The 15,000-nt window shown below is 39.5% G+C and overlaps 1 protein-coding gene across 1 annotated transcript in view; it reads right to left on the bottom strand.

Moving 5' to 3' along the window:
- Nucleotides 1–7,117, bottom strand: part of tcf7 (transcription factor 7) — a 77,201-nt gene extending 70,084 nt beyond the window's left edge. The window contains exon 1 of the mRNA XM_077224751.1: nucleotides 6,980–7,117. Within this exon, the coding sequence (XP_077080866.1) occupies nucleotides 6,980–7,117 (138 nt within the window). The remainder of the gene's footprint in view (nucleotides 1–6,979) is intronic.
- Between the last annotated feature and the right edge of the window lie 7,883 nt (nucleotides 7,118–15,000).

The raw sequence follows: 15,000 nt of genomic DNA, 5'->3' as shown, positions 1-15,000 counted from the left end.
TCGATTTCAAAGCCGCATCCGCATTTTTTTTGAAGGTCACGCTCGGGAAAAAAAAGTTTAGGTTTTAAAAGATTTGAACACACAGGATAGGACCATTTTATACAATAATATGACACAAAGACATAAATATGTCATTCAACATGCAATACAATTTGAACTATCCTCCTTCGCACGGTCGAGTGGGGCGGTACTTCCGGCGGCGACATCGAGCGTGACCTTTCAACGTGATGACGTAGTTCCCGGCGCGTTGCAGATCAGCTCAATCCGCACACTTGTAGTGGGGCCAAATGATTTCGCGGACGGAATCGCGGAGTCGGCAAATTAACGTGGAATTTTACATATTTGGAATGAAATTCTGTTTTTGTGTGGGAGAAGAACGTATGTCTGGGGAAAATGCAGACCGGGGGAAGCAAATCTGGGCGACACAACCCCTCCCGTCATTCCAGCTCCCCCTCCCCCTTCAAAACAACCAAAGCATGGCGAAGCGGCTCCCCACGAGTTAAGGAAACCTGACGCGTCACTCAGTACCGAGCTGAGCAGTTCCCACGTCACTTTTATGCAGTGTTTCACACATAGACTAATTCGTCGCGGTGTGCCACAGAATCAACACCTGCCGCCACATTGCGTTTCGTTATTCATTGTATTTAAAACACGCAGCGTATTCTTTCATTTGCATTTCCTTTCCCTGCTCTCTCTCCGTCTCCGTCACTCACGCGTGTCTCTCACACACACACTGCGCGGGTGAGACCGAGTGTGTCCGACAGTGCGCGAGAGAGAGACTGAGTGTGACTTTTATTTAAACTTAAACTAATATAATGTATTTTACAGGACAATTTAAAGCTCATAACCATTAATATTTAGTTGTTACCTGAAGTACTTCGAGTGCAGTGTTTGCATCATGCAGTAAATGTGATGTTCGTTACCGCAATAAATTTAAGGTCATTCCTGTTTTATTTGTGTACATTTTAATCATTAACATTAAAAGCACACTCTTTTAACGACTAAAATAACAGTAAAGGGTAAAAAAAAAATGAATTCCCAAAAATTAAAAGTGAAAAAAAGAAATTTGCTAAAATTAAAACGGAAAAAGCGTCATTTGGAAAAAAATAAAACGGATTTCATAGGGCCCTATTGTAGTTAAAAAGTATATATTTTTTTTTATTTTTTGAAAATGACCGATGGTTTCGCTAGATAAGCCCCTCCTCCTCAGCTGATCGTGCACAGACTGTTAAAGCACTTCAAAGATCTTTGAAACTGCATTGATTTGGACTTCAAAACGCTGGTTGCCATTGAAGTCCATTATTCGAAGAAAAATCCAGAAATGTTTTCCTCAAAAAACGTATTTTCTCTTCCACTGAGGAAAGAAAGACATGGATATCTTGGATGGCATTGGGATGAGTAAATTATGGGGAAATTTTCATTTTAAGGTGAACTAACCAAAATTACATTTTAAATGTTTTTTTCTTTAATAAAAATTCTTCATGTCTTAAAATATCTTGAATGTCACTAGACACCCTTGCCTCATTTAGTATATTAGTTAATTATATTATTTATATAGTTTATTAGCTCATCAAACGCAAAACATCCACGACGAAAACCCGTTCCTAGCGAGTGTTCAGCAGTTATCTGGGAATGATAAACCGCTAGATGGAGCGATTGACCAATCAGAATCCAGTATTCCACAGAGCCGAATAAGTGACAGATCCAAAAGCGTCTGCTTTATGAATAAATGTGAATGTATAGTTCATAAGTCTGTTATAGCCATATATACAGTAGATGAAGGCTTGAATCATGTCCTCAACATGAAAGGGTTAAAGAAACACCGTAACACAAGCCCTCTGTTGCATTCTGGGCTGTGGGAGATGAAAGCCCGAACATCAAATCAATACTCCAGTCGATAAAACATGAAGAGAGATTAAAGCGCGGAGGATCAGGCTAATATACGCGCGAGGCTTTAATTGAGGCGCTGAAGAGAGGAATAATGTGTGAAGGTGTTGTAGTGGATCTTCAGAGAGATCCTTTAATCAAACACACACACACACACACTCACATCGGCCGCTTCAGGATAAACATATCTGATATTAGGCAGTCCCTCTGGGATTTTGCAATATTTTTTGTGTGATTTAGCGTTCAAAATGATAAATTTTTCAGGAAATTGTGAAAAATTTGCAATTTTTACAAAAAATCAGGATACCCTATTTACCGTATTGTGTGTTATGTTAGATGCACAATAGTCATACATGACAACAGAACAAAAAAAATGCACAAATCTTTTTTAATTTTGGGATCTACAAGTATATTACAAGTAAACCACAGCCATAAGAAACTGCCTAATATAAGTAAAAAGTTCTCAAAATTAGACATTTTGTTGATTTTGCGTTGTATTCAGCGATCACGGAAAACTGGAGGGACTGATTGGTTTACATGAACAGAAATCTGCCTGTTGAATTAATCCGCTTATTGCTTGACATGTGTGTGGTGAAAATCCAGCTTTTAATGTTCTTTATGTGTCTATGTGGTGTTTTTAATGTGCTTTAAGACAAATCATGTGTAAATTCATAAGTCGACAGCATTGCTGAGTATTTTCTGCTTAAAACTGCAGTGAACCAAAGACAGTCTCAAAAACACACTTTGAAATCGCTGGTGTTTCTGACGTCACAAACTACCTTGTAACCAATCAGATCAACGTGTGATCGTCAACGAGTGGATCTCTGTGTGAGTGAGTGAGTGAGTGGCGAAAGAAATTTTAAGGTGAAAAAACGTTTAAATATGTAATTTTGGTGATCACAGATGAGTTTTAAGGGATAAAATAATTGACTACAGGGGGACTTTAAACACTGAACACTGTGGACAATGTCACACCCTGATTGGACAGCTTTTGAACTCAAATGAACAGCAATCGCACCAGAGATCGGTTAAATCAAACCAAACCTGCCAAGTGTCAACATAAAACATGATTTACACAGCATTTATCTGAAGTCTTGTGTCACATAAGGACCTGCGTGTGGATCGGATCTCTCCGGGGATTCGGTCTATAGCGGAGGAGTCAGATCAGATGAATCAGAGGAATCAGGTCAGAGGAGTCAGATCAGATGAATCAGATCACTAGGAATCAGATCAGATGAATCAGATCAGATGAATCAGATCACTAGGAATCAGATCAGATTAATCAGATCACTAGGAATCAGATCAGATTAATCAGATCAGATGAATCAGATCACTAGGAATCAGATCACATGAATCAGATCAGATGAATCAGATCAGATGAATCAGATCAAATGAATCAGATCAAATGAATCAGATCATATGAAAGCGTGGATCCGAGCCTCTGCTGTCATTCCTCCCGCTACAAACACTGGATCTCATTTGTCCTGTGGTCTGCGCATTGTCTGATGAGGATTTGTTCTGTAAATATGTGGTTTTCTGGGCAAGAAACCGGACCGGCTCTGGATATTCCTTCCCCCTGCGTCCCATAATTCCCTGACTTCCCCGGGCCAGGACAGTAATGCAGAGCAGCTCCTGCAGGGAAAGCTCTGTGACACACGAGCATGCGAGGAAGACCAGACTTTCATCACAGCAGAAACATGGGAAAGATCGCATAAAGAACTGATGACTTTTCCTGCTGGGACTCCCTGTGGAGCGACATGATCCACTGCACACCTCTTCATCCTCATAATCATCATCATCTTCATCCTCATAATCATCTTCATCCTCATAATCATCATCTTCATCCTCATAATCATCATCTTCATCCTCATAATCATCATCTTCATCCTCATAATCATCTTCATCCTCATAATCATCTTCATCCTCATAATCATCTTCCTCATCTTCATCCTCATAATCATCATCATCTTCATCCTCATAATCATCTTCATCATCATCTTCCTCATCATCTTCATCATCCTCATAATCATCATCATCATCTTCATCCTCATAATCATCATCTTCATCCTCATAATCATCTTCATCCTCATAATCATCTTCCTCATCTTCATCCTCATAATCATCATCATCTTCATCCTCATAATCATCTTCCTCATCATCTTCCTCATCATCTTCATCATCCTCATAATCATCATCATCATCTTCATCCTCATAATCATCTTCTTCCTCATCATCTTCCTCATCATCTTCATCATCATCTTCCTCATCATCATCTTCATCCTCATAATCATCATCTTCATCCTCATAATCATCTTCTTCATCATCATCTTCCTCATCATCTTCTTCATCATCATCTTCCTCATCATCTTCCTCATCATCTTCATCATCATCTTCATCATCTTCATAATCATCTTCCTCATCTTCATAATAATCATATCTAGACAGGCCGCTGGTCTCCACACTGCAAATAATGCTTGTCTTACTCAGTATCTGTGTTTTGTTTTCAGTCCAAATAACTAAAAGTTATTAAATCAAGCTGCATTTACTAAAGTAGTAAAATGCCATAAGATATGATGTCTTGGGGGAAAACAAGCTAAAATGTCTGCCAATGGGGAAAGAAAAATAATCTTAATTCAAATGGACAAGATAATTTTTCTTGTCCATATTCAACATAATTCATCTGTGAGAGTCTAACATGGGCAAAACCAGTGAAATATCATATTTTATTCTAAACTAAAGCGAATAAACCGTGATAGTGTGAGAAATGTTGAAGCTGTCTGAATAAATTTTGGTTTGACTGTATAATAAATTTTAACTTTGGTTACAATAATTTATGAAAAGATATAGTGCATTATGAAAACCTTTTTAATGCATTATAGTATAGTGCTACTAAAAAACAAAAACAATTTTTCACGGGTCTAATGTTATGGGGTTGAAGTTGACAAAACATCAAACCTTTGGTACAATAATAACTATTTGTAATATTTAAAAATATTTAAAAACTATTTGTAAAATTAAAAAATTTCTCAAAAATGTCATGTTTTATTAAATGTGTTACTTTGTAGAAGTAGAAAGACTGAAATGGTATATTCTTGTAAAATGCTCTCCAATAATCTTGGTTTTATTTACAACTTTCTACAAGATCTTATTTTACAGTGCAGTTTTACATTTCCAACCCTTACATTTCTAGCATTAACTAAGATTGCATGTCTGTGTGGTAAACAACATTAACCTGGATTTATTAACATCCACTAATGCTGCATTTTATCTTCGAATATAATATAGTAGTAAGTCAGTGAAAGTTTCCATTATGTCTTCTGTGTTTGCAGGGTTGCTTTGTTTTTCAGGTGAGGAGAGAAGGCTCGGTCTGGTCTCATTTTCCATGGTCAACCACAAGATCTTACCACACACAACTGTACTCAAACAACCAAACATACACAAGCGAAGAAGATCAGTCAGAAACACGCCCACCCACCTTCACATCCCCAGACTCGACGCGACGGATACTCGCAGCGAGGCTTTTTCCTGACGCATGTGTGTTCCTTCATCAGAACAGTCGTCTGGAAACCATATCATTAAAAGCAGAAGTCGGCATAAATTAACAGAGTGCGAGGGTCTGAATCAAAACCAAATACGGTCATATTTCAGATCTTTAACTCTCAGAACAAGCAGGGACGACCCAGTCTGGGCTGATCACACAGAGATGAGCTTCCTCTGCCATTAAACAACAGGGAGTCTCCTCAAACGAAGCTTCACTTCCACTCGTGAATCACACAAACACTCCTGAAAATACAGCTTCTTTACAGGCATCGACTGTTCTATCGGGCTTTTACGGCTCATATAGTCCGACACAGTGAGAATATGGAGGGAAAAAAGCTTAAACTGAGCAAAAATATGCAGTTTGGTGCATAAATATGGGAAAAATTAAAGATGAGATTTCTGATGCTTGCATGTAAATCAATGAGATATTTATAATAGTGTAGCAGATACTCACATAAAATGCATTGAAATATCAATATCTGCTAATAATGCAGATAATAGATAAATCATCTAAGTAAGATGATATTTAAATAGTTTTATGATCAAAGCTCTGTAGTTTTAAAACATAATGCAATGCAATACAATGATGATTGAGAGATGAACAAATAAACCTTCCTCAAAAGCCTGATGATCATATTTGATACTCATGATTTCTTTAGAAAATTATGTCTGGATAATCAAGTAAACCAAAACTGCGTCAGGCTGGAATATTACAAACAATATTAAAGTGATTCTTATGTTTCCTGGATATAAATCAGTGCAGATTTGACAGCAGGAACACGCGAGCTGAAAGAGGGCGCTTGTACAATTACACTAAACGTTTTTAACTCTATAAAACAATCCAAAGGCATGTGTTAGATTGTGTGCGACGGGTTTTTTCAGCAAAGTTTTGAACATATTCGAGGCATTCGAAATTAGGGTTAACATTTCCATTGCACAAAAATGTTTTTTATAATGGAAAAAGGGGAATTTTTGGTAAAACTTTACAATGTGCATTAATTAACTACCTCAGTAAACATGAACTAAGAATGAACAAAACTTTTATCAATCATTTATTAATCACAGTTAATATTAATTTCAACATTTACTAAAACGTTTGTTAACGCACTGTGAACTAACATGAACAAAAAATGAACAGCTGTATTTTTTATTAACTAACATTAACAAAGATGAATGAATACAGTTACAGAATGCTAATGGTTAGTTCATGTTAGTTAATACATAACTAATGAACCTTAAAGTGTTACAGAATACCGATATTTCAAATAGTCTTCACACTAGGAAAAAAGCATCTTTTAAGTGCTTTGCTACAAAACCCCCCACACCACTGAGAGCCGTTCCAACGGTCCCTCGTTTTAAAGCTTGAATCTTAGACGTGAATCACGTTCGTTTTCAGACCCTAGAAACATCACGGTCTACGCGCCTCAGAGCGCTCTGGCAGTGAAACGGTTAAGGAAGAAAAACGTGCCTTCGCCTTGGACTGTTTAAAGCCGTTCTCGACGAGGTGCACCAGGTGTGCCGCGTGGTTACAGCCTCAGTGTTTACTGCTGACTCCCTTCCGCAGGAGAGCAGCTTCACACCTTAGTTCCTCCACAGCCCTACGCCCACACCTCCTCCGAGCCATCAGATAAGACACAGACGCAGGGAAACACTCGCGCTCCTCCTTCAGCAGCTCCTGCAGCGTTTGCATGGTAGTAAAAGTGCAGTTGCACAAATACTCACAGGCATAACCACAGCACAGCACACCTCACCTTCACTCTCACTGAGACAGAGAAACCTCGCTGAGATCACACAGCACAGGATGTAAGATGTATGTCAGCGGCATCACACACACACGCACGTATGCATGTGCACGCTGATGAAAACAAACACTTTAAAAGAAGTGCTAAATTCAACATTGTCGTCATGTAGCAACATGATTGTAGTAGAATCGGGGGGTTTCCCTGAAAATCGTTCTCATCTTACAAAGAGAGCTACTTTTAAGTTTGTCATTACGTTCCTTTTTTCTTTTTCCTCGAGATCCAAGAAGACCTTGTTCTGGGTCCCACAAGCGGAGAGCTATTTTTAGCAGCGAAATGCTTTCCAGTTGGCTTCAGACGATCATAAGAGGGGGAAAAACCACACAGAAAACCACGCTCCATAAGGGAGCGGGCGGCAGATCTGGGATCTCCCCACTCTTAAAGCGATCAGTTTGTGGAGACGGCCCGGCTCAAATCAACATCTATATTTCCATAACTGCAACAGTCGCCTACATCCTCGCTCGTTACGCTCAATATTCCTCGATCCTGTGAGCAACACATGTCCAACAGACGGTTTTCTGACGGGAAAACAGGCGCCCTTCCTTCCACACTATAAATGCTTAGTTTTATTATTAAAGATAATGCAATGCAATGTCAGTTCCTCAAAAGCATGATGATCATATTTGATACTCATGATTTTTCAAAAAAATTATGTCTGGATAATCAGGTAAACCGAAGCTGCGTCAGTCTAAAATATCACCAACAATACCAAAGTTATTCTTGCGTTTATTTGATAAAATCAGTGCAGATTTGACAGCAGAAACACACGAGCTGAAGGACGACGTTTGTACAATTACACTAAAAGACTTTTACTTGATAAAAGAGTAAGGGATGCAACGATATGAAAACTTTGGCCGATACATTAACCGATAACTCTTTATATTTGAAGGCCAATAACCGATATACTGGCCGATAAATCTAAATCCAAATTTTTGTATAATTTGTGAACGCCTGATTACAAAAACAAAAGTCTCACCATTACAATCCATGTCCCGAACACAACATTATAATGATAACATCATAATTGTATGTAGTCTATAAGACAGACTCGTGCTGCACATGTTGCATTGAACTGTATCATATTTCAAACATTTCAATAATATCATGATGAACATGGGCATCTGAAGTGTCTCAGCTGAAGGAAATAATACATTATTTATCAGCTGTAATATATCAACCAAATTTTCTTACCGGCTGATAACGATAACATTAAAACTTAACATATCGGCCGATACCAATATTGTGGCCGATATATCGTGCATCACTAGTTTTATTATCAAAGACAATGCAATGCAATACAATCATGAGATTCAGTTCCTCAAAAGCCTGATGATCATATTTGATAATCATGATTTTTCAAAAAAAAATTATGTCTGGATGATCAAGTAAAAAGAAGCTGAGTCACTCTGAAATATTACTAACAATATCAGGATGCACCGATATAAAAAGTTTGGCCGATAACAATAACCGATAATTCTTTATATTTGAAAGGCGATAACCGATATACTGGCCGATAAACCTAAATTCAAATATTTTTATATAATTTTTAAGAGCCTGGTTACAAAAACAAAAGTCTCACTACGTCCCAAGCAGACAATTATAATTATGTTCTCATTATAATTTTTTGTAGCCGACTTGTGCAGCACATGTTGCACTATTTTCCTGTATTTTCCTTTTTTGAAGTGATTCCAATCATATTTCAAGCAATTCAAAACCATTATGTTGAACATGCCTATCTGAATAGTCTCAGCTGAAGGAAAAAATACATTATCACTTTAATATATAGGCCAAATTTTCTTATTGGGCCGATAACAATAACATTAAAAATAATCATATATCAGCCAAATACAGATTAGGAGGCCAATATATCGTGCATCCCTAAAAAGAGTCTAAACGATCAATCAGACGACAGATTGATTGTGTAAACAGGTCAGCAGAAGAAGTAGTAATGTCGATAAGACTGAGATCAGGACGATGTGGCCATGTGTTTCTCAGTATTTCACAGATCAGGACACACTAGAGAGAGCTGGTGTGATAGAGATAGTCATTGTAAAGGAAGTAGGTTAGTCAGCTTTGCCCTTCTCTTTAACCTCTGTCCCAAAGCACACAGTAAACAACAGGTGATGATGACAACAGCAAGTGATTTGAGTACCAAGAAACCACACAAACAGCCTTTCATGATAAAAGTAACATTAGTGGCTGCTGGTCAATATAATGCCGATATACAAATGATGCAACAAAGAGACGTGCAATAAAAAAAAGCTCCAGCACAACTTATTTCAACAAAGAGTCGGTTTATTAATGTCGTTTCGTTGACCTGATACTCCAGTATTAGTAACTTGACCAACTCAAATGAGTGTCATTCCCAGTGCATTCATCTGAACAAACAATATTACGCTGCGCAATGTTATGCAAGTTCCCAGCATGCACTGCAGCTTGAAATGATGTGGTAACTCATTAAATATGGCTTCGTTTATACTGCTGTCAGTGTTAGTTAGCTGGTAAAGGGTTTGGAGTTCATATCTTCACTGAATTAACATCTGTTGATCACCAGTGTGTGTTTAGGAATATGTGCGTCTCAGTCTCATCAACTGTTGGATTTAATATATTTATCCATCATGTTTTCCTCAGATAATCATGTAGCTGGCTTTGAAAAGCAAACATACAGGTAAAAGAAATTGTTTGAAATGCTAAACACTCTTTATTTGCCTTGGAATTTTTTCTTTTTTTAATTTAACAGATTACATGTTAAAGTGTTGTCAGTTATTAGTTGAGTTGACTTAAAGAGATTGCAACAGGTTTCCTTGTTTTGTTTTTAAGTTAGGGCAACTTTTTGTCAGTGTGTGAAATCAAATGAACCACACAATATTTACAAACTGCAGATCTACATGATCACATGATCAGTTTGAGATCAATCATCTTAAAGCGACAGTTCACTCAGAAACCCATGCGACTCACTTTCCTCAGCTGAATATGAAAGAACATCTGGAAACACTTTCTATGAAGTCCATAATGAAGTATAGCCCCATTTATACTTATTTATAAGTAAGTATTACTATTTTATAAATATATTTATAATGATTCATTAAGACTATACTGCATTATAAGAACAGTTACATTTATGTTATTTTTATATTTACTTATAAGTCATGCATTTCCTTTTTCAATGTGCATGTTCATAATACATCATGCACTAATAAGTATAAATGGAGCTATAATTCATTATAAACATGATCTTTATATAAAGTTTTGCCGAACATATTTTAAAGAAAAAAAGTTTTGTAACAACACGATGGGGAGCGGATAACCATATGTTTATCATTACCAAAACTGCAATATTTACACTTCTACATCCACACACACACACACACGCTCATTTACTCAAGTTTTTAATCTCGCACGCTCACGATCATCAAACACGAGACGTCACGCTTCACATCTGTGATGTAATAGTGTCGTTCATGACATCACAGGTCTGTTGGTCTCGGTCTTTGCCCTCGTAAACACACAGCCGGAGAGCAGGATGTGTGTGTTGCGGGACACGCGGAGTTTGTCCCACAGGAGTGTGTGCTCTTCCACCGGGGTCAGCCAACGCCCCCAGCACCCGAATTAGTGCCGGGCCAGACCTACTGGAGCCTCAGCAGCCACAGGGGCGGCACACATGTGTGTGTGATCACACTCGCATCTGATACACATCTACCAGCAGCACTGCCACAGCTGGCTACAGCACACACACACACACACACACACACACTCAAACCCGACCGCTAAACCTACCCATCTCACACACACACACACTCACTCACTCACTCACACCCGACCGCTAAACATACCCATCTCACACACACACACACTCACTCACTCACTCACTCACCACTCACACACACCCACCTAACCCTACCGCTAAACCACCCATCCACACCACACACACTCAAACCCGACGCTCAACATACCACCACACACACCCCATCACACACACACTCACACACACACTCACTCACTCACTCACTCACTCACTCACTCACTCACTCACTCACTCACTCACTCACTCACTCACTCACTCACTCACTCACTCACTCACTCACTCACTCACTCACTCACTCACTCACTCACTCACTCACTCACTCACTCACTCACTCACTCACTCACTCACTCACTCACTCACTCACTCACTCACTCACTCACTCACTCACTCACTCACTCACTCACTCACTCACTCACTCACTCACTCACTCACTCACTCACTCACTCACTCACTCACTCACTCACTCACTCACTCACTCACTCACTCACTCACTCACTCACTCACTCACTCACTCACTCACTCACTCACTCACTCACTCACTCACTCACTCACTCACTCACTCACTCACTCACTCACTCACTCACTCACTCACTCACTCACTCACTCACTCACTCACTCACTCACTCACTCACTCACTCACTCACTCACTCACTCACTCACTCACTCACTCACTCACTCACTCACTCACTCACTCACTCACTCACTCACTCACTCACTCACTCACTCACTCACTCACTCACTCACTCACTCACTCACTCACTCACTCACTCACTCACTCACTCACTCACTCACTCACTCACTCACTCACTCACTCACTCACTCACTCACTCACTCACTCACTCACTCACTCACTCACTCACTCACTCACTCACTCACTCACTCACTCACTCACTCACTCACTCACTCACTCACTCACTCACTCACTCACTCACTCACTCACTCACTCACTCACTCACTCACTCACTCACTCACTCACTCACTCACTCACTCACTCACTCACTCACTCACTCACTCACTCACTCACTCACTCACTCACTCACTCACTCACTCACTCACTCACTCACTCACTCACTCACTCACTCACTCACTCACTCACTCACTCACTCACTCACTCACTCACTCACTCACTCACTCACTCACTCACTCACTCACTCACTCACTCACTCACTCACTCACTCACTCACTCACTCACCCGACCGCTAAACATACCCATCACACACACACGACCCCTAAACCTACCCATCACACACACACACTAACCCGACCCCTAAACCTAACCATCTCAAACACACACACACACACACACACACACACACACACTAACCCGACCCCTAAACCTACCCATCTCAAAGACACACACACTAACCAGACACCTAAACCTACCCATCACTCACACACACACACACACACACACTAACCCGACCCCTAAACCAACCCATCACTCTCTCACACTCACACACACACACTAACCCGACCCCTAAACCAACCCATCACTCTCTCACACTCACACACACACACACACACTAACCCGACCCCTAAACCAACCCATCACTCTCTCACACTCACACACACACACACACACTAACCCGACCCCTAAACCAACCCATCACTCTCTCACACTCACACACACACACACACACTAACCCGACCCCTAAACCAACCCATCACTCTCTCACACTCACACACACACACACACACTAACCCGACCCCTAAACCAACCCATCACTCTCTCACACTCACACACACACACACACACACACACACACCAGGGTTCGTACAGATTCTGTCAAATGAAATTCCAGGACTTTCAAGGACTTTTCAAGCACTACTTTTTTGGATTTCAAGGACTTCAATCGGCACTTATCAAACAATATCTTTATTATTATTTTTATTTATTTCATTTTATTTTTTTACTCAAATTAAACATATGGTATCTGATGTTTCACTTCATAGAGGTCAATCCATTGACCAGCGCTGTCAGGCATGGGAAATCCCCTTAACCATTGAAATGATATTGAAACTGAATTTTTTTCCATTAATATATATGATTGACCTGAAGAATGAAAGTTGTATTATATACTTGATATCATGCTCATAGCCATAAGAAATAGCTCTATATCTCAGACGGGCTGCAGCATTGATTTAGCGTGAAACTATTTTATTTTTTCAACAAAAAAAAAAAAACACTTTTTGCAGAACGAGATACCGATACCGTAACCGATCCCTGAATTTTCACTGCATTTTTAATTTTTAAATGTATTAGTAGATAAACCAAAAGAATATAAATCATATTAGTTGGCTTAATTTGTTCATCAAATATATATTTCTTTCAATTATTTTCATGCTTAATTAAGCCTGTTAAGAGGCATTGTATGAGCTTCTGTTACTGTACATTCTATTGCTCTATCATATTTTATCTTTCATTGAATAGCACAGCACATATTTAGCAAAGGATTGGGTCAGTGGTACAAATGTTTAGACACCAGTGAAATATCAATTATTTAATCTAATTTTAATACTACAACAAAAACTGCCAGCCTAATTAATGTGAATTTAAAACATTATTAAGCAGTCAGCAACAAAATAAGAACGAATAATCAACTTACAAATAAATACAATAGAACAAAGATAGGCTACAAATGAAATAAACAGTGTTTTTAGAGTTTTTCGGGTAGATCTAGTACAGAAATTTGAATAAAGTAATAAAATGTGAAAAAATTGCATATTCATTACTGGATAAATTAAATATACGTAGATGTATCTTTTTGTAAAGCTGAAAAGGGCAGCCTATTTAGTCAAGAGCAGTGAGTGATTTAGTTGTCCATTGTTTAATTAACATTTAAAGAGCAGTGGGTTTGTTAAACTGCCCCTTTAAGACCGAACGCACGGACCCCATTTGAACATGGCTACTTCACTTGAGATATAACTGACTTTGTTTACTAGGATACTCGCCAAGATGGCCGTTTTTACATAATTTTGTGTGAATTACAACACAAAAGTTGTACAAGCGCAAGACGTGAAAGACAATTTAATTCAGTATTCGCGCGCGGAGACGCTGGTTTGCGGGGGCGCGCGCTGATGTTTGCGTTCATGGAACTTCTTGACTGCAAACGTCCAGTAATAATGTAGAGAACCACTCGTTATACACAAATCAGATAACAGTTCATGTTTTACTTTACTTGCATATACGAGTTAGTTTTCATCCAAATAATACGTGCTGAGTGAACGATCAGCAATCAAGAGCATTCAACAGAACTGCGCTACATTCACACACACACACACACTAACCCGACCCCTAAACCTACCCATCACTCTCTCACACACACACACACACACACACACACACACTAACCCGACCCCTAAACCTACCCATCTCAAACACACACACACACTAACTCGACCCCTAAATCTACCCATCTCAAACACACACACACTAACCAGACACCTAAACCTACCCATCTCAAACACACACACACACTAACTCGACCCCTAAACCTACCCATCTCAAACACACACACACACTAACTCGACCCCTAAACCTACCCATCTCAAACACACACACACTAACCAGACACCTAAACCTACCCATCACTCACACACACACACACACACACACACACTAACCCGACCCCTAAACCTACCCATCACTCTCTCACACACACACACACACACACACACACACACACACACACACACACACACACACACACACACACACACACACACACACACACACACACACACACACACACACACACACACACACACACACACACACACACACACACACACACACACACACACACACACACACACACACACACACACACACACACACACACACACACACACACACACACACACACACACACACACACACACACACACACACACACACACACACACACACACACACACACACACACACACACACACACACACACACACACACACACACACACACACACT

This window comes from Siphateles boraxobius, unplaced genomic scaffold (genome assembly GCF_051911475.1).
Source record: "Siphateles boraxobius isolate OS27281-9 unplaced genomic scaffold, OSU_SipBor_1 92, whole genome shotgun sequence".
NCBI classification, from domain to species: Eukaryota; Metazoa; Chordata; class Actinopteri; order Cypriniformes; family Leuciscidae; genus Siphateles; species Siphateles boraxobius.
The sequence above is the reverse complement of the archived record's forward strand: the minus strand, read 5'-3'. Positions and strand labels throughout refer to the sequence as shown.